Source organism: Vespula vulgaris, chromosome 4, assembly GCF_905475345.1.
Source record: "Vespula vulgaris chromosome 4, iyVesVulg1.1, whole genome shotgun sequence".
Classification (NCBI taxonomy): domain Eukaryota; kingdom Metazoa; phylum Arthropoda; class Insecta; order Hymenoptera; family Vespidae; genus Vespula; species Vespula vulgaris.
This window is the reverse complement of record NC_066589.1, coordinates 9,263,143-9,287,893: the sequence shown is the minus strand read 5'-3', so window position 1 is coordinate 9,287,893 and position 24,751 is coordinate 9,263,143. Positions and strand designations below refer to the sequence as shown.

The 24,751-nt window shown below is 28.6% G+C and overlaps 1 protein-coding gene across 2 annotated transcripts; it reads right to left on the bottom strand.

Moving 5' to 3' along the window:
- Positions 1 to 90: 90 nt before the first annotated feature.
- Positions 91 to 23,987, bottom strand: LOC127063031 (organic cation transporter protein-like). 2 transcript variants are annotated; one of them, XM_050992213.1, is made up of 10 exons: positions 23,836 to 23,987; positions 9,688 to 9,946; positions 3,709 to 3,919; positions 3,111 to 3,369; positions 2,283 to 2,475; positions 1,968 to 2,186; positions 1,626 to 1,840; positions 1,271 to 1,446; positions 912 to 1,084; positions 91 to 401 (listed from the first exon to the last, which is right to left on the bottom strand). In XM_050992213.1, exons 2-10 carry the CDS (start codon positions 9,936 to 9,938, stop codon positions 305 to 307), a joined length of 1,794 nt encoding a protein of 597 aa, XP_050848170.1. In that variant the 5' UTR covers positions 9,939 to 9,946; positions 23,836 to 23,987; the 3' UTR covers positions 91 to 304. The 2 variants fall into 2 exon arrangements, with proteins under 2 accessions (XP_050848170.1, XP_050848169.1); XM_050992212.1 differs by lacking the exon at positions 23,836 to 23,987 and adding an exon at positions 16,249 to 16,945.
- Between the last annotated feature and the right edge of the window lie 764 nt (positions 23,988 to 24,751).

Sequence of the window (24,751 nt, the reverse complement as noted above, 5' to 3'; positions counted from 1 at the left end):
TCAAAGATTAATACAAGTCTGAATGATTAAATTGTAAATATAATAATTATATCTTTGGAAATTCAAATTAATATCATATTAATGTATATGTATATGTATCATGGGATTTTTTATTTGTTTGCTTTTTTTTTTATTTGTTTGTTTTTCTTATCCTTCATTAAAACAAGTATTGTCCAATCTTTCGTTAATTTCAATCCGCGGCTTGCTTAAAATCTAAGATCACACTTATTTACTATTATTATTTACAACGATTTGGTTATTATCACCGATGGAGATTATTCCCATTACTTTTATCCATCGATCGCTATAATCTAGTTGAATCGATTCTTTGAATACTACCGTGGAAAGCAGCATTCGTCATACCTTTCTTTGTTCTGTAAGATTTCTTCAAAACTGGAGTTCTGAAAATATTATTGATTGTTACATATGTATATATGATGAATAAAAAATTAGAAAAAAAATGAAAAAAAAAGTACATACACACACACATACATACATACATGAAAATATCATTGATTGTTACATATGTATATATGATGAATAAAAAATGAGAAAAAATACACACACACACTCATACATATATGAAAATATTATTGATTGTTATATATGTATATATGATGAATAAAAAATTAGAAAAAAAATGAAAAGAAAAAAAAAATATACACACACACATACATATATGAAAATATTATTGATTGTTACATATGTATATATGATGAACAAAAAATTAAAAAAAAAAAATAAAAAATATACACACACATACACACATATATGAAAATATTATTGATTGTTATATATGTATAAATGATGAATAAAAGATTAGAAAAAAAAATTAAAAAAAAAAGAATATATATATATATATATATATATATATATATATATATAAATTTATACATAGCCAGGTAACTTACGATGATATGCATGGAATCCACCAGAAACTTTGTTCCCTGCCAAAATCATTTCCTTCTTGTAAAGATTCTGGTAAATCTTGATTTAAAGTTTCCGGTAATGCCAAAGTTAAAAATGCATCTACGAAAGATAATAATCCAAGAACGACCAAAGGTAATACTGGACTTACGTCGGACTGAAAATTTATCAAATTACAATGATATAATGTACGTGTATAAATATTATAATACATTGCGGTTTACTTATGAATTTTGTAATTTCTTAAAGCCATCGTTTGTACGTAACATTCAACGAATATGTTCTACGTACGTATATTATATTACTAATAATGAAATATAGGATATCATGCATATACACTAACCAAATAAATAATGTAAGGTCCAATAATGTGAGCGAAATAACCAATAATATGGATCAACGAAACGCCTTGTGCACGTACAACCGTTGGCAACATTTCAGCTGCATATTGAAAACCAATATTAGCGGCTATGTTTACTCCTAAACGTGCCAGAATGGCCATAGCCACAGTGAAATATCCTGAAATGATATTATTAATTAAACAATTAATTATGTGGATTGATATTACAAATTTATGTATGCATACGTATCGATGATAAAGTAATAATGATACAAGAAAAAGAAAAAAGAAGAAACAAACAAACAAAAGAATAATAAATCTTTAGAAAGAAATGTCTCTTTAAAAATGGCCGACTTACCTTCGGGTGTAGCGATTGCGATAAATGAGAAAACACCACATAAGAACATCGAGGCAAATCCCATCCATCGTCGTCCCCATCTATCGAGTAAAAGAGCCAAAAGAATAGCAGCTGGGAGCTCGGTCATCGAGGCAAGAGAAAAAGATGTGAAAACGTCTGGATCTAACAATTTCATATTCCATACGTGTCCATCAAATACCAGAACGATGAGAAGCCTAAAAAAATTGATAGAAGAGAAAAAAAAGATAAAATAAAAAAGAATTTTTCAGAAATTCGAAAGATACTTTTTCAAACTCTCCATCTCTCTCTTTCTCTCTCTCTTTCTTTCTTTCTGTTACTTACCAATATATTATAAGTATAATCGTAATATATGCTAATCGAGGCAATTTGAAAAGATCCAAAACAGTATATTGTTGACGGATATTATCTTTTTCCGCTATACTTTTACAACTCTTTTCAAATTCGTCGAAAATCTCTTGTTTCACGTTCTTCCCATTGACCTTGGCGAATTTTTGCAACATTTCAATGGCCTTGCTGGTGTTACCCATCATGATGTACCATCTAAAAAAATATAAAGAAAAAAATATACGATCTAATGAAATTTATGAATACGCATATACGTACACACACACACACACACATATGTATATTACATACCGTGCACTTTCAGGAACGATCCAAGGTCCGATAAATGCAACGATCATGGGAAATGCCGTGACGATACTTAAAATTCTCCAATCTGCTATCCAATAAGCGATCCATGGTAACAATCCAGCTGCCGCGGCGAAATAAATTCCAAAAGACATGTTTGCGAACAATGTTCTATATCTTGGTCCTACATATTCGATAACTAAAACAAATTATTTCAAATAATGACTAAATGTTAAGAAAGTCGAATAAGTATAGTGATTAGTTCGATTTAGTATTAGTTCTTCTTTCGATAAGATTGTTTTAACTTGATAGAAAGATAAAACTGATTATATTGTTAACAAGAAATTTCTATTCTCTCTCTCTCTCTCTCTCTCTCTCTCTCTCTCTCTCTCTGTTATCTTTTAATTTTTTTATTTTACATACGTTTAAATAAATATTAAATTGATAATTGTATTACTCTTTAAATTCGTCGTTTTTTGCGAACGTTATTGATATTGATATTGTCATTAGCGTTCAAATAATTATGTAATAATAATTATACATATAGTGACTGATTAGAATTATTAAAATATAAAAAAGCAAACATAAGGTTTTCATTCGTTAATTATAATACTGCGATAATCGAGACAAAAATAATATTTTTATGTAAAACACTTTACTTGAGTCACCTTATGTTATCAGTGATTTTTAACTTGTCACTTTAATCTCGCATATTAAATCGGCTAATTATTATCAACTCGTCTAGAGTATATACCGATATCATTGTACATGTATAAATAGGTACAATCGCATACATTATAGCTAATTATATTAATAATAGAAAAAAAAACTTACCGATGATAAAAAGAATGTTGAAGCAATTGTCAAAGGACGTGCCGACGATTAATCTTGCCAGACAAAAAGTCCAAAAGCTATTGCAAAAGGCCGTAGCGACAGAAGCGAAAAATCCTACGGCATTGCAGGAAACCAAAGCTGGTATTCTACCATAATGATCAGCTATGTATCCAAAGATTAAACCACCGATTATACTGCCAACGAAAAATGCTGATTGCGCTGCTGAACTCAGAAATGTTCTCTCGCAGACCCAGGACAACTGTGTTCCATAAAAAAGAAAGAAAGAAAAAAAAAAAAAAAGAAAACAGAGATATTTAAAACCCTTATTTTTTATTAACGTAGGTGATATAATGTTTATATATATATATATATATATATATATATATATATTCTGTTTATATCTTATAATTTTTTTTTTTTAACTGAGAAATCTTCTCTCGTCGATTTCACGAAGAGAAGAAATTGTAGTATTTGAATTCTTTTTATTTTTTATTTATTTATTTTTCTTGTATATGTAGTTATCGTCTTTTTATATATTCTCATCTTTTTCAATTTATTGTTATTATTATCTTTTCTTTTTTTTTTTTAATGTCTTTACCTCAGTAGCGATCGAGGCATACGGTATCATCGTATAATTATATTCCCATCCGTTGCGACAAGGAACTTTTGGCCAGTTTGGATCAGATTCTGTTGCTCCTTTGCTGAGAATATCGTTGTAATTTACATCGTACATGTAACATCTCGAAAAGGACGTCGAACTTTCTAATTTTAATTCTTCGCTCGTTGGTGGTGGTATCGATATGGCGATTCTATAAGAAAAAAAAAAAAGAAATTAATGGATATATGTATGTATAATATTTCTGATAATAATCTAAATTTCTTGTTGAACGTAGATTGAAGGAAATTAACGAAAGAGTATAGAAAAAAAAAGCAAAAAGAGAGAAAAAAGAATTATAAAAAGAGAAAAGAAAAAATATACGAATTTACGATATTTAAAGAAACTCTAAATCCTTCTGTATACAAAACGTTCTCGAATATTTATTAATTGTTTGTTCATTCATACATTGTTACGTGTAGATTTGTATACGTTAACTCCAATGTCAATTTTACAAGTGCGACTTAGTTTGAAGGTTACCTCATATGGACTATAAAAATAAATTTACCGTGTCACCTGATTAGTTCCTTCTTTTCTTTTCTTTTTTCTCCTTTTCTCTCTTTTTCTTTTTTCTTTTTTATTAGAACAATTGTCTTATAATTAAGCGGGACCAAAGCAATATAATGTAGAATTGCAAGGTAAACTTTATGATTTATGTTTTATCGTAATATTTTTATATTATATATATATATATATATATATATATATAAAATTTTTGTTTCCTTTTGTGATAATATTTAATGTAATAAAAAATCATGACGTATGTTTATTTTCCTCACGTTCGTCTTATTTGCTTATATCTTATTCGTTAATCGTATTTATGAGGAAAAAGGAAAAAAGAAGAAAAAAAAAAGAGGAATATAAGATCTTATTCACGCTCGATTAATTTCTTAAGAAAAATTCTCTTCGTCGATTTTAAATATGTGCATATCTATTTTTACGAATATCTAACGCGTCTTTCGTCTTTAATTTTTCATGAGTAACGATTTCGAGGAAATCAAGTGGATCGGTGATTTATGATCACTGACACGATTTTTCATTCTTCTGCGATTATTATACACGCGTCGTGATTTTCTAAAAATCTGATTTTCCTTACTAAGAAAAATAATAATCGATTCTATTCTTCACAAGTTTTTATTTACTGGATAATACGATGATGATGATACATCGTGATTACGATAAACCAAAGAAAACAATATATATATATATATTTTTTTTTCCGATATACGAATTATGAATGAAAATAAAAAGGAAAAGAATAACAAAAACGGACAGTAATGATTCTTATCGATCCGAGTTTTGAAATGCATTTATTTTCATTATCACCGGAAATATCAAACTAGTTCGATCATAGAACGTAGATATATGTATGTATGATTGGTTAAAAGATTTGATTTTACTTTTTTTAACATTCTATATTAACGGATCTCTTTTTCCTTTCGAAGAATAGAGGGCAATAACGAAGGTATAACTGACGTAATCAACAACTATAGAAAAGATAATGTCAATTTCGTAAGATATTTTTTTTTGCATTTTTCCTTTTAATTCAAGTATCGTTATTCCTACGTATTGCATGATCATTCGTTGCCATTTCAATGCATTTGCATATTTCTGTTGACCGTAAAGAATAGAAGAGAGAGAGAGAAAGAGGAATGACATTTATTATATTTTCAAATGGAAATATTTCGATATGACGAGAGAGGTTCGTAGTAAAAAATTATTAAAAAAAGAAAAAAAATAGCAGAAGAGAAAAAGAGAAAGAGAAAGAAAAAGAGAGAGAGAGAGAAAGAGAGAGATAAATAAAAAGAAAAATTAAATAGGAAGAATTCAAATTTAATTTGTTTAATCATTGTGTATCTTTCGATTTGATACCTTATAATCATCTAAGGTAAGCTTTATGGATACATCGCGTGTATAACATTTTGCATATTAAATTACAAACCTGTGGTTTTCCTTATTTATTTATGGCGGCGTTATTAGAGTTGAAATTGCATATATCTACCTTATCTTATCTATGCAAACATACAAATTATACATACATATATATATATATATATATATATATATATATGTACATATATATATATATAAGATTTGGTTATTTTTATCATAACCTTCCGAGTGAACATTTTTATTATTATTCAACGCGTGAAGATAAGTTAGCGTGTTCATCGGTAATCATGAATTGGAATGTTCCTTTAATTTTTTGTTTTTCTTTTTTTTCTGTTTTTTTGAGAATCGAAATTATCATTTAATCGATATGCATATATATATTTCGATTGCGAGTACGAATGATCGACGTATTTTGATGTTTTTTCCCTTTTCTATTTTTTGTTTTAACGAAGAAAAATGAAAATATTTTAATCTTGTGTAGGTACATCAATTTTATTTGAAAAACACGCGAATGATCAATCATATTTTTTGATCTGATTTTTAATATCGAAGAAAAATGATCAATTTCGACATACTGATTATAAATCTTTTATAAATCAATTTTATGTAGAATGTACGCGGATGATTAATTTGATTTTTTAATTTGATCTTTTTTTTGTATGAAGAAAAATGATTGATTTTCACACAGTGAATATCAGTCCTCTGTAAATCCATTTTTTCCCTATTTATAACAAAATTATATAATTCGAAAATTATACTATTACTTATTACATTATTATTTGTAAGTATAATTCATATATATATATATATATATATATATATATATATATATTTTATGAATTGTATATTTATATATAATATGTTATAATAATGTTATAATTCATATTAAAATTCAAATATGATTTATGTATACATATATGTATGCGTGTATATATATATATATATATGTACGTGTGTAAATTAGCTACTTTAAAGTTATATGTCATCAGGGGGGGTCAACAATAATCTTTTTCTGACAATTTCGAAAGGAAAAATACTCGTGAAGGTAATCGAATAAATCGAGTAGAAATCAAATAACAGGTTTCCTTCGAAAGTCACGAAAGCAAGAAAACAGGGAAACCACATGTTGATCGACAATCATTCTGAATCATCCAGTCTGTTAATTGGAACTCGTATAATCATCCAACACGCTTGTACATCTTTTCCCTATAGATTTACGGATCGACATGACGGTTAATTACAACGTTAATCGTTGACACATTAATCGTTGTTTTTCTTTACAGTAACTGTATCATTCTATTTCCTAAAAATTATCTTTAATTGTCTAACTAGTTAAACGAGATATTCCATTTTCCCACTGTAAATAACATTCCTCGAATCTTATCGTTTACGTTCTTATTACGGAATTCGTAACGAAACGTGATGCTTTTCTTTTCCTCTTGTTTTTTTTTCTCTCTCTCTTTTTTCTTTGTATTTTTTTTCTTTTTTTGCTACAAGAAAAACTTAAGTTACATTTTCGTTTAAGAATTTCATCTTTTTATGTCCCAATACGATCAATTACGAGCTTACGTAATTTTCTCTCTCTCTCTCTCTCTCTCTCTCTCTTTCTTTTTCTCTTTTTCTTTTTTTCTTTTTTATGAAGTAAATTTAAGATAAATCTTCTTACGCGTCTAAATATATAGCTTTTATTTTTTTTGTTTAAAAATTTTTGGCGTCATTTTGTTATCGTAAAATTATTAATCACGACTATACATACGATATCAGTCACTTTTCTTTTTTTTGTCGAAAGAATTTAAAAACAAAATATTTTACGTATCTTAGGAAGAGTACTTCGATTTTTCTTTTTCTTTTTTTTTCTTCTTCTTTTTTTTCATCGCTTAAAAGTCCCGCTGCGCGCGTATCATCGTTATAATCAAAAAATTATTAATTACTTGCATTACGTAATTTTTATTCATTTTTCTGTATTAAAGAAAAAAAAATTTAACTCCGATGATTAAATAACAGACGGAGCTTCATTTGCATAATACACCTGGCTCATAATCGTTCATGCAATTTACACGTTAGTATCTACGTAACGTTTACCAACGTAACGCTTCGTTGATAATCGATTATCACTGATAATATATGAGCGAAAGAGAGAGAGATAGAGAAAGAGAGAAAGAGAAAGAGAGATAGAGAAAGAGAGAGAGAGAGAGAGAGAGAGATAGAGAGAGACATTTTTAAAACAGATACGAAATTAATGTTCATAGTTATACGGTTTCCTTCTTAACAAGATAACGTTCATTAACTCGATTTTAATTCATTCGAAACGTCGACGAACTCGTTGATTAGATAGTAAATAATCGAGTATATATACATAGATACATATGTATGCTTATGAGTGTATTTGTTCGCGCGTGTGTGTATGTATGTGCTTCTCTTTCTTTTCTCTCTCTCTCTCTCTCTCTCTCTCTCTCTCTCTCTTTCTCTCTCTCTTTAGTTGATTATAATAACAAGCAAATATTCTGCAATTTGATGTAGATTGGCTGATTAGACGATCTTTTTTAATCCTTTTTTCCTTTTTTCTTTTTTCTTTTTTTGCGTTAAACATCTTACATATGTGCGCTTATCTTTGTGCGAATATCTCTCTCTATCTATTTATCTATCTATGTATATGTGTGTGTGTGTGTGCGTATGTGTATATATTTTTATATCTTAAACAAGATAGCAGATCGTTAACCATTCTCCGTCTCTCTTCATTTATCTAATTGCCTGTCTCCATCTCCATCTATCTTTCTTTCTTTCTCTTTTTTTTATTTTCTCTTCTCTAATGAGAATGAATTGTCATTTGTCAATGTCAATAGCTACTCACGTTCGTTTAATATTCTGATTATTGTTTTCTTTTTTGTTGGCCTTTCTTCTTTTGTATTTTATATTATCTACAGAGATGAGTGATCAAATAGTTTAAAAGAAGTTATTAGAAAGAAGAAAGTGGAAGAGGACAGAGAGAGAGAGAGAGAGAGAGAGAGAGAGAGAGAGAGAGAGAGAGAGAGAAGGGCATTTAGTGACGGAAAAAAAGAAAAAGAAAAAGAAAAAGAAAAAAAAAACGATAGACGATACAAATCGACCTTTTATCTCTGACTTAAGTTCTTTTAATATAACTACGTTTCGTTTAAAGTTAAAACGATTGACTAGATTACAACATTGCGTTTTAAATGTCCGATGATATTCCCGATGTTACAACTTCATAAATATCTTTTTCATTTTTATATATTTTTGTATGTGTTTATATGATGTATTTTATGTATTTAATATATATATATATATATATATATATATATATATATATATATATTATTCACGTATGGTCATTTCATTTTTTATTTATTTTTGAAAGTGATAAGGAAATGATTGAAAGAGTACGATAAACGTATTATAGGTGTAAAAAGAAATTAAAAGAAAAAAATATATTTGAATTTAATAGACGATCGTTTACAATGATCGAGAAATGTTGTTTTCCTTGGAAAAAGATGATTCTTGACTCTATACAATCAGTGAAACGTAGGATGCACGAGATAAAGGCGTTGACTCCGTTTTGTGCCTTCAGGCGATTCACCGAATCCGCACACTCGTTATCTCTCTCTCTCTCTCTCTCTCTTTCTCTCTTTCTCTCTCTTTCAGTATATCTGTACGTGTGTGTGAACGAGTATGGGAGTGAACGTGAGCGTGAGCAATGATACCGTAGATGTGATCTGTACACCTATTTGTTTGTTGTGTTGTATATGTCCTTACCTATGTATATATGTTGTTACGCGTATATGTGTACGCTGTTTCTATTACGTATATCTGTATGTATTTCTCTCTCTCTTTCTGTGATGTATTTGTAGTTGTGTGTGTCTGTGATGCTGTCTGACTGCTGTATGTTTACCTGTATGTGTGCTCTACGTATGTGTATTCTGTTGTGCGTGTGGTGTCTCTCTCTTTCTCTCTTTCTCTCTTTCCTTTTCTCTTGGTGTGTGTATATGATACGATACTGTAGATGCTACTCACTTTTGATGATCCGTGAGATTCCATTGCTTGAGCTCCGGTATGTGGCACCAATGTTCAGCTGGGACCAACGTTATGAAGAACTGTGCGAAGTATAGGAACGCGTACACGAAGGTGAATGGCAAGAGAAGAAAAAAAAGGAACAATTGGTAACGACCAGCTTCACCAACGTATGGCAGGACATCATCGAAGGTCTCGATTTTTGGTGGTCCATTACCTTCTTCCGTCTTTGCTGAATCCACTACGACCGTCATCTTTCAGTCTGTAACAAAAGAAATAAAAATATGTATATGTATATATATATATATATATATATATGAATTTTTTATTATTATTATGTTTGCAATGTTTTTTATTTATTTTATTTATTTATATCATTTATAATGTTGTAATTTATGTTCTTTATTTTTTATTTTATTTAGGCACATCCATTTGTTATAATTATTTTATTTCAGAGAAATGTCCTTTCAAATTTTTTTTTCAGAAAGCGTTTTTATCAAATCCGAAATTTTTTTTTTGTCCGATGTTTCATATATCTGCATGATTTAAGATTCAGATTGGTGCTTATTAATTTTTGCTTTTGTAGATAAATCATGAGACGTTTTATTTATTTAAAAAAATGATAAGAATTGCGGTGAGAGAGAGAGAGAGAGAGAGAGAGAGAGAGAGAGAAGGATCGAAAGAGATTTTACAGAAGTTGAAGAGTTATATAATACGAGTCTAATATTTTCCATTTCTAAAAATATTCATCGCGATAAAATTAATTACTTTGAAAAAGATGTAGAAATAATTTTAGAAACGTCTGATTATGAAACACGATAACAAAGTAGAAACGTTATTACGTTTAGATCTCCGTTATTTGTTGAAGCGATAAGGTAATCGCTTTATCGTTTATTTATTAATGAAACTGCTTGTCTGGTAATACTACCAGGTCTATCTAATATATTCTCTATTATATTCGCTGTTTCTGATTGACGAGTTACATACATGCAAACATATGTAATCGAACGAAAAGATATATAAAAAGAATTTTTTAAATATTATTATTACAATTATTACTATTACTATCACTATTACAATTACTATTATTATTATTATTAACGTCGAATAAGAACGAAAAGAATTTTTGCGAAAGAATTATTTCGTCCGAAGACGAATAGCTTTTATTTGCTACAAGATGGAACTTTACGAAAAAAGGAAGCAAAAAAAAGAAAAAGAAAAAAAATTTCGACGACACTAATATCTACTAAAACGTCACGAGATAACGACAAGATTAAAAAAAAAGAAAAAAAGAAGAAAAAGACACGTTTGAGTTAGTAACGCTACTGATGCAACATGATCTGTAAAGGAGGGAGAGAAACAAAATGGCAATGATATGAAAAAGAAATGAAAAAAAAAAGAAAAAAAAAAGAAGAAGATAAAAATATATAGACGGGTCATATCGTTTATTTCGTCGATTGTGGTTTATTAATCGTCAGGGTGGCATCCTTCTTGTTTCACGTAATAAAATGGACGAAACTTAAGTGGTCGAGAATTAAGACGAATTAAAGACGCGATCTTAACTCGCGTATTCACACGCGCGCATGCACGTCCGTTTTATAAACAAGTACAAAGCTAATTAATAAAAACGAACGATATCTAACACGCGAAATCTGATTTCGTTCGTTCTCGGTGTTAAAATGACGTTCAAGGGAATCACCTTCTTTTCCGTCATGTCTAACAACGAATAAACTCCTACGTATGTAGATACGTATGTAAGTATGTTTACGTTACAAAAAAAAAAAAAAAAACAAGAGAAAAAAAGAAAAAGGAAAAAAAAAGAAAAAGGAAAAAAGAAAGAAAAAAAATGGAAACTGAATAATTAATGATTAAGAGGAACTTAATTTGTTTCAAAGCATAATGATGATGATGATGATGATGATGATGATGATGATGATGATGATAATGACGATGATGACGTTGATGAAGAAAAATCGATATTAGCTCGATCGAATAACACGAATTCGAATTATGTAGATTGTAATAAGAAAAAAAGAGAAAAAAGGAAGAACTGAGAAAGAAAAAAAGAGGAGATAAAATATAAAAAAAAAAAAAAAGAAAAAAAAAGAAAAAAGAAAGAAGAGAAGATATTGTCGCACGTCGTGACGAGAAATTTTTTCCTGCGTGTCTCTAATTTATTTATTTATTTATTTATATTTTCTACGTAGCTCATTCTCTTTACCGAGATATCGATCGTAAATAGGAAAAATATCGATTCTTAAGTTTTACACTTTCGATTACGACGAAATAGTTGCATGTGACGATAACGATGATAATATCGTCTCTCTCTCTCTCTCTCTCTCTCTCTCTCTCTTTCTCTGTCTCTCTCTCTCTCTCTTTCGTAAAGTTTCCCTATGGCCGTGGTCGAGAGAAATATGAATCTTTCATAAAGTACGATCCATGTGTTTATTACTGCAATTCTTAATTGGCATGCTTCGTTATAGATCGCGCGTGAAATAGATAAAAAATCAACTTGGAAAAACAGGAAGCACGATGAGATTGCGTTACGCAACGATATTCATCGTTTTACGATTACACGTTTATATTTATTTATCTATCTATCTATCTATCTATCTATCTATCTATTCATCTATCTATCCATCTATAAAGTTTTTCGTTAATTTTCGTTTCTTTACTCTTGAATAATTTTTCTAACAAATCCTTTTTATTTCTTCGTTTATCGTTCGTGCTATCATACGAGATGAACATATGTAAATCGTAAGTTTTTCTCTCGTTTATTATTTTTTCCTTCTTTTTTTTTCTTCTTCTTTTTATTATCGTTATATTATCAAATTCATGTAAAATACGATTCCATCGTATATTTCCTTTCCTAGTTCTTCACGCGCGATGAAATATCGCGTGAGACGTTTAACCTTCCATTTTTACAATTCGATACGGTCGGTCGATCGTTAATTTCCTAACTAACTCGATAAGACGTGTTAAAACATAAAGTTGTTGTTTGCGAATAAGAAGGAAAAGGGAAGAAAAAGAAAGAAAAGAAAACAAGAAAGAAACGAAAAGAAAAGAAAAGGAAAGAAAAAATCAGGCGCGAGCGTTTGGTTCTCACTTTCTTTTATCTTTTCCTTCACTTTTTTTTGTGGTCACTCTTTGAACTTTTTTTCTGTGTTTCGTTTTTTGAACTTTTTTCTTTCTTTTATTTATTTGTTTATTTCGTTTCTTTTATCGTCGTTCCTATTTTTCTCTTCTATTCGTATTTTATCTTCGTCGTATTGTCGTGCAAGGACGACAAATCGAGAAGTATCATCCTTTTAATTAACTCGTCTGTATAAAGGAAACTTATCATTAGCTTTTTATCAAATCGAAATTATTATCAGATCGATCGAACGAATCGCCAAAGATAAATATGTAATTATCTACAATTAAAATAACTTTGTTCCAGCCGGTTAGAATAACAATTTACACGTCCCAATGGAATCCTTTAAGGAATGCGGAAAATATCATTAGTTACCATTTAGTTTCGATAGCATTGTTAGATATGTATTATCTCGTTTAAGAACGTTATACTGCAATTGTATAAGTTTGTCGCGAGGAAGTCTACAGTAAAAGAATTTTTTTTATTTGCTTTAACGAGATATCCAACTATTAATAAATGTCTAAGTTTTATCTCCTTTTGTAATTCTCGATTTAGTTAACGTTGCACGTTTTCTCTTACGCGTTGTGTCTCGCAAATAAAAAATAAATTATTATCCGAAGAAAACAAAGATGAGATCGGAGTACATCAATCATTTTCGACAATAACGATGTTACGTATGCTTTTAATACAAATCTTTTGTAAACATTATAAAATATAAAATTATAATAATAATAATTGTCATCATTATTGCAATAAAAATGTATATATATATATATATATAATTTTTAACATACGTGAAATAAATTATTAATAATAATCATATCAATATGAATTAATTAAAGCGGATAGATTTAAACAGTCAAAGAAAAAAATTCTATCGATTTTCGGAGTAAATGAAAGAAAAAGGAAAAAAAAAACAAAAAAGAGAATAAAATAAAAAAATACATTTCTACATTATTAATTAATATTCAATGAAAAATCTATTAATTTTCTATTAATATTAACAAACTTATTTTAAATCATAATGGAAGCATTTCGAATTATTCTCCGATAAAATGATTCGTCTCGTCCTTGTACAAACAACCGTAGGCTAACTTGACAGAAACTTTTCGAATAGATTTAATATTTATTTAATTCTTCGATCGATCCTTTCTTCCCTTTTTAGTTCTTTTTTTTCTGTTCTCTCTCTTTCTCTTTCCCTCTATCTCTCTTTTTTAAAATTTTATTTTATTTCTATCTTCACTATTTTCTTCACGATTATAACTTTGTAACACACGATTATATAATAGATAATTATTTGAGTGTAAACCTTTCGATGGGGAAACCTCCCCTCTCTCTTCCTCCCCACCCCTCCATCCTACCCCACGATAATCCGTAAAATTGTCTATTGAAGCGTATCAATACAGCTCGAAATAATAGCGATCCGGGGAAAAAGACAAAAAAGAAAAGAAAAATAAAAAAATCTATTCTTCTGGTAGAATAATAAAAACGTGTTTTACGGAAATACAATATTAATGTATATGTATGTAGATTGTAGAACGATGTACAGTTAGTTAATAAAAGAAAGAAAGGTCGACATTATTTTCAAGGTAACAACTCGTTGTCGGAAGGAACACGTTTAACTACTTATTATTCAATAGTTATTCATTATTTTATTAATATTTCTACGTATCAAATATATCGATACATCTAATCTATGATTTACATATATGATATGATAATAAATGATCTAATATCAATGTGTTATATATATAATGTGTTATATATATGTAAATATGTGTGTATATATATGTGTATATATGTATGTATCTACAGAGACGTATTGCACGTATATATACAAATATTTAGAATACATATTAGAAGTAAATACGAATGGGAACTATCGTTGAAAGTAAAGAGAAACGAAAGAAGAGGAAAAGAAATAACGAAAAAGAAAAATAAAAAGCAAACCAAGAGAAAAATTATTTCATTGTGCATTTAACATTGACTAAGTAAAAGAAATTACTTGGAAAGTGTAAGAAAAAAAAAAAGAAAAAGAAAAGAAAAAAGAATTGAGGGAAGTCAGGAATGAAATGAATCATGTTCAAAACACACACTATAATAATACATTTAGCACGTACGTTGTCCGCAACAGCTGATCGTATCTAATTGAAATCCAACGTTATACACATACTTGAAATAATCCTAATTCTCTATCTTTTATCTCTGTAATTCTTCTCTATTCTCCGAAACTATCGAATTTTTTTCTCAATGTTTTCTTTTTTTCTTTCTTTTGTTTCTTTTTTGATACACTTACATTATGTTAATGCTTATAATGTAATAAGGAAAGAATGTTAATACTTTGGCATAGTGCACATATATATATATATATATATATATATATATATATATATATATGTACGTATATTGGCACACGTGTGCCAACAATTAAACGCAGATAAGCGGTACTATCTTACACAAAAAGAGAAGGAAATCTCGTTTCAAGGTAACAGCTTCGTGGTTCTACGTGATCATGGGAAACATTTTGTATGTGTAACTCGTTTTAATTTAAATACATTTAAATATCGTATATCTTTGGTCGATATATATATATATATATATATATATATATATATATATATTCTATCAGAAATATGTAAACACTCATATATAATATATCCTATATCCAAAAGCGTAATACTTAAAAGTTTGGAGAAGAAAATATTAATAGATTGAATTCAAGGTAATGATTTGTCATATGTATTTACGTTTCGTAATAAACGTTTCGTTCTATACTAATTTAGATATCACTTTAAATCATATACGTAAATGTCAAACGTCGTGCCTCAATCATAGTATTATATTTGAATCTTTGCTTTTGTTTTCCCCTTTTTTCTGTTTTACTTCTTTAGTTATTATTAATACAGGAAACAAGTATCAAAGAAGTTTAATTAACTTATTGATTCACGTTATACAATATCGATATCAATCGTATTTTAAATTATCACTGAATGATTTAGAACTTGATCTAGTACTGTCCGGTGTAAATTCTTCTTTTCTCCTTTTTTGGAGGAAAAAGAAAAAAAGAAAAGAAGCTAACAAAAAAAAAAAAGGGAAATCACTTTCGAAAATGATTATTTAACAAGACGAAGCGCGAGAGAAATAACGCGTTAAAACACACACAACGATTTTCTAAATTTACATTTGTTTCGATAAAATATAATGTATCTCCGTGTTAGACACACTAAATCAACGCCAAACAACAGCAACAACAGCTACTTAGGTAAGTGTTTAGGAGACCTTGAAAAGATATACCTGGGATTAAGAACCGGACCAAGGACGGACGAGAATGATGGCGGTGTCGAAGTTTAATAGAAAAGAGAAAAGACAAAAAAAGAAAAGAAAAGAAAAGAAAAGAAAAGAGAAGAAGAAGAAAAAAATAATAGTTTTACCTCTTTGTTTCTTTTATTTATCTTCAGACGTAAGTAATTAAGTACGTATATATGGATGTAGTTGGATCTATGTATCTTTCTTTCTTTCTGTTGATGTTATGCACTTGCTGTTATCGTTGTTTCAAACGTATCACGTGTTCTTGCGTGAAATCTTCTAAGTAAAGAACTATTGAGAATGATGATGACGACGACCACAATGACGACGACGATGATGACGATGACGATAATCTTCCACGTTCGGAATAATAATCCTCCTTTTTTTCTACAATCGTCCACACTCAAGAGATATATCAAAAACTCGACGAAATGATTTTTCCTTCGACACAGAACGATAATTATCGAAAAGATCGATGAAGAAATGTTATATTAAAAAAAACAAAAAAAAACAACAAATTCAAATATCTTTGAATGTTACGTCGAACTTTGTGTCACGATTTAAAACGTTATTACGTATAGTTTTTATTTATGTATATACACGCATATACACATATATAAAAGAACAAAACAAAGAAAAGAATATATATATATATATATGTACACGTATATATATATATATCAAAATATATATATATAAAAAAAAAAGAGAAACGAGTCCTGTTTTCGGCGCGTGCTCTCGTTGATATTATTATATTTTAATTTTTTTCGTTGACGTTACATAGCCGTGTATCGTCAGGGGCACGTTACGGACTGTTCCTTCCGAGAGACATTGGTGGGGCTTTATAGTCTTAGCGACGGTACAGGATTTCCCCACCCAGGACCACATCAGTGATATATAACTTTACACCCGCTCGAGGTTTATACATACATACGTACATACATAGATACCTCCCCCACATATATACGTACATGTAACGAATCTACTGAAGTTAATGGCTACGTCTCTCCTATCTACTTACTTATTTACTTAATTATTTACTTACTTACTTACTTACTTACTTACTTACTTACTTACTTATTTACTCACTATCTATTATCATCTACCATCTATTTTTTCAACGACGTCGTTGTTCTACTCGTTGCTGTAACGTCACCGGCTCAACGATGACGTCAGCGGAGAACGCGTCGCGGGAAATTTCATGAGTTTTATGCGCTCTCGTATCATTCTATCTTTCTCTATCTCTATCTCTCTCGTTCTTTCTTTTTTTCTTTCTTTCTTTCTTTCTTTCCTTCTTTCCTTCTTTCTCTTTCTTATGCGCGTTAAATATCGTTCTATCTATCTTACTCGTTCCTTTTCCTCTCCAATTCCTTTCCTTTTTCTTATGTTGGCTTAGCTTCATCGAGACTCGGTTTCTCCGAACGTCATTGCCTTTCCGATTAAAAAGACGACCTTCTTCCTTCTTCTTCTTCCTTCTTCTTCTTCTTTCCCTTCGTCTTCTCCTTCTTCTTTTTTGTTCTTATTCTTGTTCTTTTTCTTCTTCTTCTTCTTCTTCTTCTTCTTCTTCTCGTGAAAATATATAGGGGGAATGCTCGGTCTCGGTTTACAAGCAAGATTTCGATGGACGATGATCTGTTTCGTGGTAAAACATTTATGAACGCGGAAAATCTCTGCGTCAGTTATTATATATTTATTTAAACGATAATGCGATATTATCTGTATTGTGGTACTGATTAGAATATTGAAATTGAGATTAATGGTAAAAAAAGAGGTATAATAATTAATATTTTTAATTTATATTTTTATTTAATATTGATTTTTATAATATTTTTAATATTTTTTTTTTACGATCGAAAGAAATTTTTATAGGCGAAGAATCGTTGTTACTATTATGATTGTAATTTTTATAATTAATATATATATATATGTGTGTGTGTGTATGTGTGTGTATAGTTTATAATATTCATTAGAATATTGAAATTGAGATTAATGGTAATATTGTATTTTATTTATATATATATATATATATATATATATATATATGTATGTATATAAGTATATTCAAAAGAAATGTATTATATATATATATATATGGGATTAGTTATATCGATTGTTATAATTTTTAATATTTTTGCAATGTCGATTTGTCGATTTTATTATCAATATAATATGTATATATATATATATTTCGTTTATTTATGACCACTGTTATTTCATCCATATTTCATATATATATATATTTTCTACTATATTTCATCCTTGCGTTTTTAAATACCATTTTAAACAATTACGAGATAAAACTATTTCTTCCACGATATTTCAAAATTAAAAATTCTCTTTCTAAACAATAAATAAATAAATACATAAATAAATAATTAAATAAATAAATAGTATCAGATTCTATAATATTTGATTAAAAATCACGGTTGACGTTGGAACGTTACCGACATTGAAAAAGAAAAGAAAAGAGAGAGGATCTAATAAACCGTATAAAAATTTCATCGCGAGTAACGGATTCGTTTACGTTGAAAGAGAAATACATAGGTATATATGTAGTTTGGATCTCGGACTTTCCTGTTAGGTTTGCTGAGTTAGGAATGTTTTACTTTCCAAGCATCCTCGGGCAATGATCAGAAAGATCTCTTTTTCTGAGAATAGTAAAGAAGATAATGATTTCCAATCATTGAATATTCAATTCCGTATACATATACATGACCATATTTCTATTAGTTAATACACGTTTTCCAAATTTTAAACGAATTACGATTTTTATTTATGTACGCAAACGAAAACTGTCGACCGTCCATTAATAAATGTTTTAAAACGTTCAAGCTTATTATACACACACATATATATTTATACGTATGTAACTGTATATACACGCAGTTACAGATATATATGTATGTGCAATACAGAGTCTAAAAATTGCGTGCATTTCCGTGACCTTCATTTTACAGCGAGCATTTTAGATAACGATCTATATAATTCGTCATACAATTCTTGCTTGACTAACTGTAATAAAGTCCGCGCGTGTAGTTGAGTACTTTTAGTTTCTAGTTTCTAGTTTAGTCTTTTATCGATAAGGGAAACGAATGAATGATTGGTATTAGCGATCCTTCTAAAAAAAAAAAAAAAAAAGAAAAAATAGAAGAAAAAAAAGAAAAAGCAGAAATCTCGGACATTTTAAATCGATAATGTATATGTATATAGTTAATAATCGGCGGCCATATAAAACGATAAAGTAAACCCTTATCGATAATCGTCGATACGATTAAAAACTCATAAACGCGATTTGTATTGCCGGTGTGTCGATTGAATTACGTCTTTTTTTTCTTTCTCTCTCTCTCTCTCTCTCTCTCTGTTCCTCCCCCTCTTCTTGTCTCCTTCCTCTTTCTTAAAGTTTTTTTTTTTTCTTTTAACCAAACGCGAAAATCATACTAGACGAAGGCCGTGAAAATCGTACTATCTTTCATTCTTTTTTCTTCTTCTTTTTTGTGTGTGTATGTGTGTGTTCTTTTTTTTCTTTTTTTTTTTTTTTAACAAATCACTTTGCATCGATTATTGAACGTAGGTACGTACATACGAATGTATTATATATGTATGCTTGTTCGATCGAGCGTGACTTGCGATTGGAAGATTGGAAGTTGATTTCTGCTGCTTTATTTTTCTTTTTTACTTTTTTCTTCCTTTTTTTTTTTTTAATTTTATCGCTGCTGCAGACGTATGAATTATGAAGAATTCTTGTTTTCGAGTGTCTAGATTTTTAATTTCCTAACTACGATACATATAGACATATATATATATATATATATATAGATAGATAGATAGATATTGATATAGATATAGGTATATACGGATATATGAAATAAAAGTCAGAATCGTATTAATATTTTTGCATGGCCTAGTTGCTGTCTGTATTGTAACGTTTCGAAATATAATCCCATAGAGATTTTTGACCCCAATTTCGATGTTTAATTCGGACCCATGACAAATACGGTCCTTTTAAATTGAAAAGATCTCAAGAGAAAATATTTAAACATCGAATAAAAATTCTGTTTAAAACTGAACACTACGTATTTATCTCTGTAGTAATGAATGTCACAAGAGACATAAATGAACTATTGAGTGTCCTTAACAAACTTTACAATTTTACATAATAATACCATAAATCCTATGTACCGTTTAATTATCTTTACTACAGTGGACGTATTATTAACTTTGAAATATATTAATACATTTTCAAAAATGTATTAAATATGTTCAATTTTCCTCTTATCTACGTATTTAGATATATGCACATGCACACGCATACATACACATATATTTTAAATAAAATATATTTGAGATGGATTGGATATAAATTGAAACGAAAACAAGATAAGAGAGGAAAAACGGAAGAAGCTAATAAATCTCGTTGATAAATTAGTTTTTGATGAATTAAAAAATACGTTTCACGTCGTATGCGACTGTCGACGAAATTTCTCGATATAATAATACCATACAATCTAATATGTATATACATATTATTTTTTTTCTATTCGTGGAATAATCCAAAGCAGAAGATTTTATAGGGTATGTGATGTGGGGTTAAGTGAAGATCATGTTACATATTGACAAGTGTTAAAGTGTTAAACTCTTATGAAAAACGTCAAAGCTATTAACCGTGTATTGAGTTATAGTTCTTTTATTGATACCATAAATTATAATGGACGTGTTGGGTATCACATCGTGTGTTATTGATTACTTCTCGTGACCATTTCTTCACTCTCTCTCTCTTTCTCTCTTTCTCTTTCTCTCTCTCCCTTTGACACTATAAAAGTCATTGAGACCTTATTCGTATTTTCGATCGATCATACGAGTTGACAGAAGTAAAACGGATTCGTTTAAAATTATTAACACATACATTCATTCACAAGAAATATCCTTTCTATTCCATAGAAAATAATATTCCTTCGATATTCAATATTTGTATCATATTTTATTATTTCCCATAATAGTATACCATCGAAAGTAAGATCTACCCTACCAAATATCAGACGGTCCCTTCTTTCTTTCTTCCTTTCTGTTTTCTTTTTTATATGGATCGACTGGTTTTTCCAGTTACCTACTGGACTCCCGGTATATATAATCTTCTCTTCTCTCGATGTATAGCTCGCTACGATCGAAGATATCAAACTCATCGTGATATTCACATCCATTATATTTAAGTCAACGATCTTGTCTCTCGTGTTCGTCGAATACAATAGAAACATTTACTTTCTAACTCGGATAGATATAAAAAACATAAATCTCTCTCTCTCTCTCTCTCTATCTCTCTTCATCTCTTTTGTTTAATAAAAAAGTAAATATACATCTGAGTTATAGAAAAAGTAATACAAGTTTAATAAAAGAATAATATATATATGTTTTTTTCTTTCTTTCTTTTTTCTCTCTTTTTTTTTCTTTTTTCTCTTTTTTTTTTTTTTTTGATCGAATGAAATCATTCGCAATGCTGACATGGATATTATTTTCTTTCCTTCTCTCTCTTTTTTCTTTTCTTTTTTTTCCTTTTTCTTTTCTTTAAAAGGTCGCTTTTGTTCCTGTTGTTCCTACGATTATCATTCCAACCGGAAAGAATGACTCGTCAATCTTAACTTGTCTTTAAACGCTTGTAAGTAAGTACACAATTTTTCTGGAGTGTTCTTTTCCGAATGATAAATATCGCTCGGCATAATAAGTATCGCGCTTTTTCTTAACTAATTACGTATTTACACATATTTTATATATAAACTTATATATAAACATGTATGCAAATATTTAGAAACTGTATATTATGCTTAAATATAATATTGCTTAAAAAGATATTAATCGTGTTCATCTTACATTGTTAATGGAAATTTATCATTATTCGATACTCAAATAATTTATGATTACTTCGCGAACAAAAAGTCGTATTTTTAATTTCCTTTGTCATCGAATATTATCAGATATTTAATCGTTTTAATCGTTTCGGATTAAGTATAAATTTCCAGTAAACTTTGTTATATCAGATGTGTTGTTCGTCAATATATCAAGATGTTTTGTTTTCTACGTTATTTTCCTTCCTTTCTTTACTTGTTTTTTTTCCTTTTTATCAATTTTTGTACTTCGCCGATAAAAAATAATAAATCCAAGATAGTTGAATGCAAATAAAAATATTTAATGATACTGTTGACCTTAAGAACTTGATTCGTAAAATAATAAGTAAAGTCTACGTGTTTTTATTTAGTGAACGTCACGAACAAATAATATAAACGTGTATAATAAATGGATTATTACATTTTCTGCAATAAAAGATATCGGAGTATGATATTATTACGTGATAACGGGAATAAAGATCCACATTGCGAATATATTTATCGTTTTATGTATTTATATCATTTTGATATAAATGGAAATATAAATGGAATTTTTAGTTCGATGTATTAGAAAATTAATTGACTAATCAATTACTTTTATCTTATTTTTTTTTATTATTTTTCCTTATTTTCTTTTCCTGTTTTTCTGTTTTCTTAATCGCATACGCTTAAAGAATTAATAAATTACAGACATCTACATTCACGATTACAGAGAACTTCTTTATCGACACTTCGTTATTTCACATTGACAAGGTCGTTCGTGGCTTCGATTAAAAAAAGTGAGTTTTATTTTTTTTTTTATTTTTTAAATAATTATACCGTAATGGAAATTTCTAAAACAAAAGAGCTGTTTCATTTTTTGTTTTATCTGTTTTTATCGTTACTGTTTTTTATTCATTATCCAGTAATTTTATTAATGAGGAATGTTACTAATGTTATTGATAAGATCAAATTAGACAAATACTATAATAAATAAGTATAATGTTTAGTTCGGCAAGAAAAAAAAGAAGTAAAGACAATTTTAATTCATACAATCAAAAATATGATTAAATTAGAAGATCTTTGATAGAGTAGATAAAAAGATAACAAAATTTATTTTACAACGTAGTATCGCAAAGTATAAAAGTTCCAAGTTATTTATTATTTATTATTATCGACGATTGTTAGTTTTTTATTAAAGAAGTTAATTAATTGACACAAACTAAAAAAAAGAAACTAAAAAAAAGAAAAATAATTAACGATCTACTATTGAAAATAGATTTCAACTTTTCTATTTCTATTGTTTCTTTTTTTTTTTGTTTTTAATAACCAAGTTGTTCAATATATTTATACGATAGTACAAAAAATAAGAAATGTCGCAATTCTCTTTACAGTATTTCTTTTTCGATTGAAAATTTTTTGTATTTCGTACGTAAATAAATAACGCGATGTAGTACTTCTTTTTATTCGAAAATTTTTTACATTTCACGTCTAAATAAATAACACTGTTTAGTACTTTTTTTTTTTTTTGTATAGCTTTTCGAGTTTATTGAAAATTTTGAATATTTTACATCCGAATGAAAAACTCTATACTAGCGTTCCTTTTATATCGGAAATTTTCAATATTTTATATTTAAATAAATAACGCTCTATAATATTTCGCTTATAGAGATATCCTTTTAGTATTTAATTTACTAAATAAATAGTATTAATATTTTTTATATTGAAAATATAAGATTCATCAGCGTTCAGTTACCATTTTTGGACGCTTGAAATTTGATATTATCTTAATGAAAAAATTTGTAAAAAGGGGAAAGAAAAGGAAAGAAAAAAAGAAAAAATAAACGATAGACTTACGTTTACTTTCTGAGATCCTCGAGTAACCTTTCTTCTTACTACTGTCAAGGAATCCAAGCAGCAGAAACAATTGCCACTTCACTCATCGTCGACTAACCTTGCACTAAACTACATCGTCGCGGTCATGCCGTGATAACAAAAGTTACGAACGTATAGAACATATTTTAGAGACCCTGCATTTAATCGGAACACCGTTAGTAGGACAACAATGTCTGCCATCCCCTCTCTATTATTTTCTGACGAATAGATACACTTTTAATTTTATATGATAGAATTATTTTCGATATATTTTTTTTTCTCTCATTCATTTTTCTTTTCTTTTTTAACTTGGCAACAAGATACGCGTGAATGATAACAGTAACGACGACGACGACGACGACGACGACGATGAGTTTCGTAATTTCGTTGTCTAAATTTCATTTTTCAAATTTCGAAAAAATACGTGAAAAATAATTACAACGAAAAGAATAATAAAAATCTATTACCAATGTACATAAGAGATAAGTTAAAATACTCTAAACTACGTACTTGAGTATTATAAAAGAGTATTGCTGATATTATTTTTCGATTGTAATGTCGACAAAATAGATAGAATAATTATAAACGCTGTTATTATTAAAATTTCAAATAAATCAATAACAATGGTACGTACAAAATATAACGTGAAGAATTATAAATAATTATAAAATGAACAACACAAAGACAGGTTAGATAGATCCCTCATGTTATTGCAAAATGTAATAGAAATGAGCACGACGGGTCCGATAATTTCGTAGTTTTAGCACGACGAAATGATATTTTGTTAGAAAACGTGTTATGATAGATAAGTGTAAAAAAAATAAAATGAGATGACAAAAAAAAAGAAACAAAAAAGAGTAAAAAAACAGGAGAATTAATAATGCAAATTGTTTTGTTT

What these genes read in the sequence shown, in the direction of transcription:
- LOC127063031 (XM_050992213.1), bottom strand. Translation starts at nt 9,938, where the DNA reads ATGACGGTCGTAGTGGATTCAGCAAAGACGGAAGAAGGTAATGGACCA. An exon ending in ATCGTTCCTGAAAGTGCACG is followed by an intron (nt 2,187 to 2,282) that starts GTATGTAATATA and finishes ATATTTTTTTAG; the next exon opens with ATGGTACATCATGATGGGTA. An exon ending in GACCTTACATTATTTATTTG is followed by an intron (nt 1,085 to 1,270) that starts GTTAGTGTATAT and finishes ATAAATTTTCAG; the next exon opens with TCCGACGTAAGTCCAGTATT.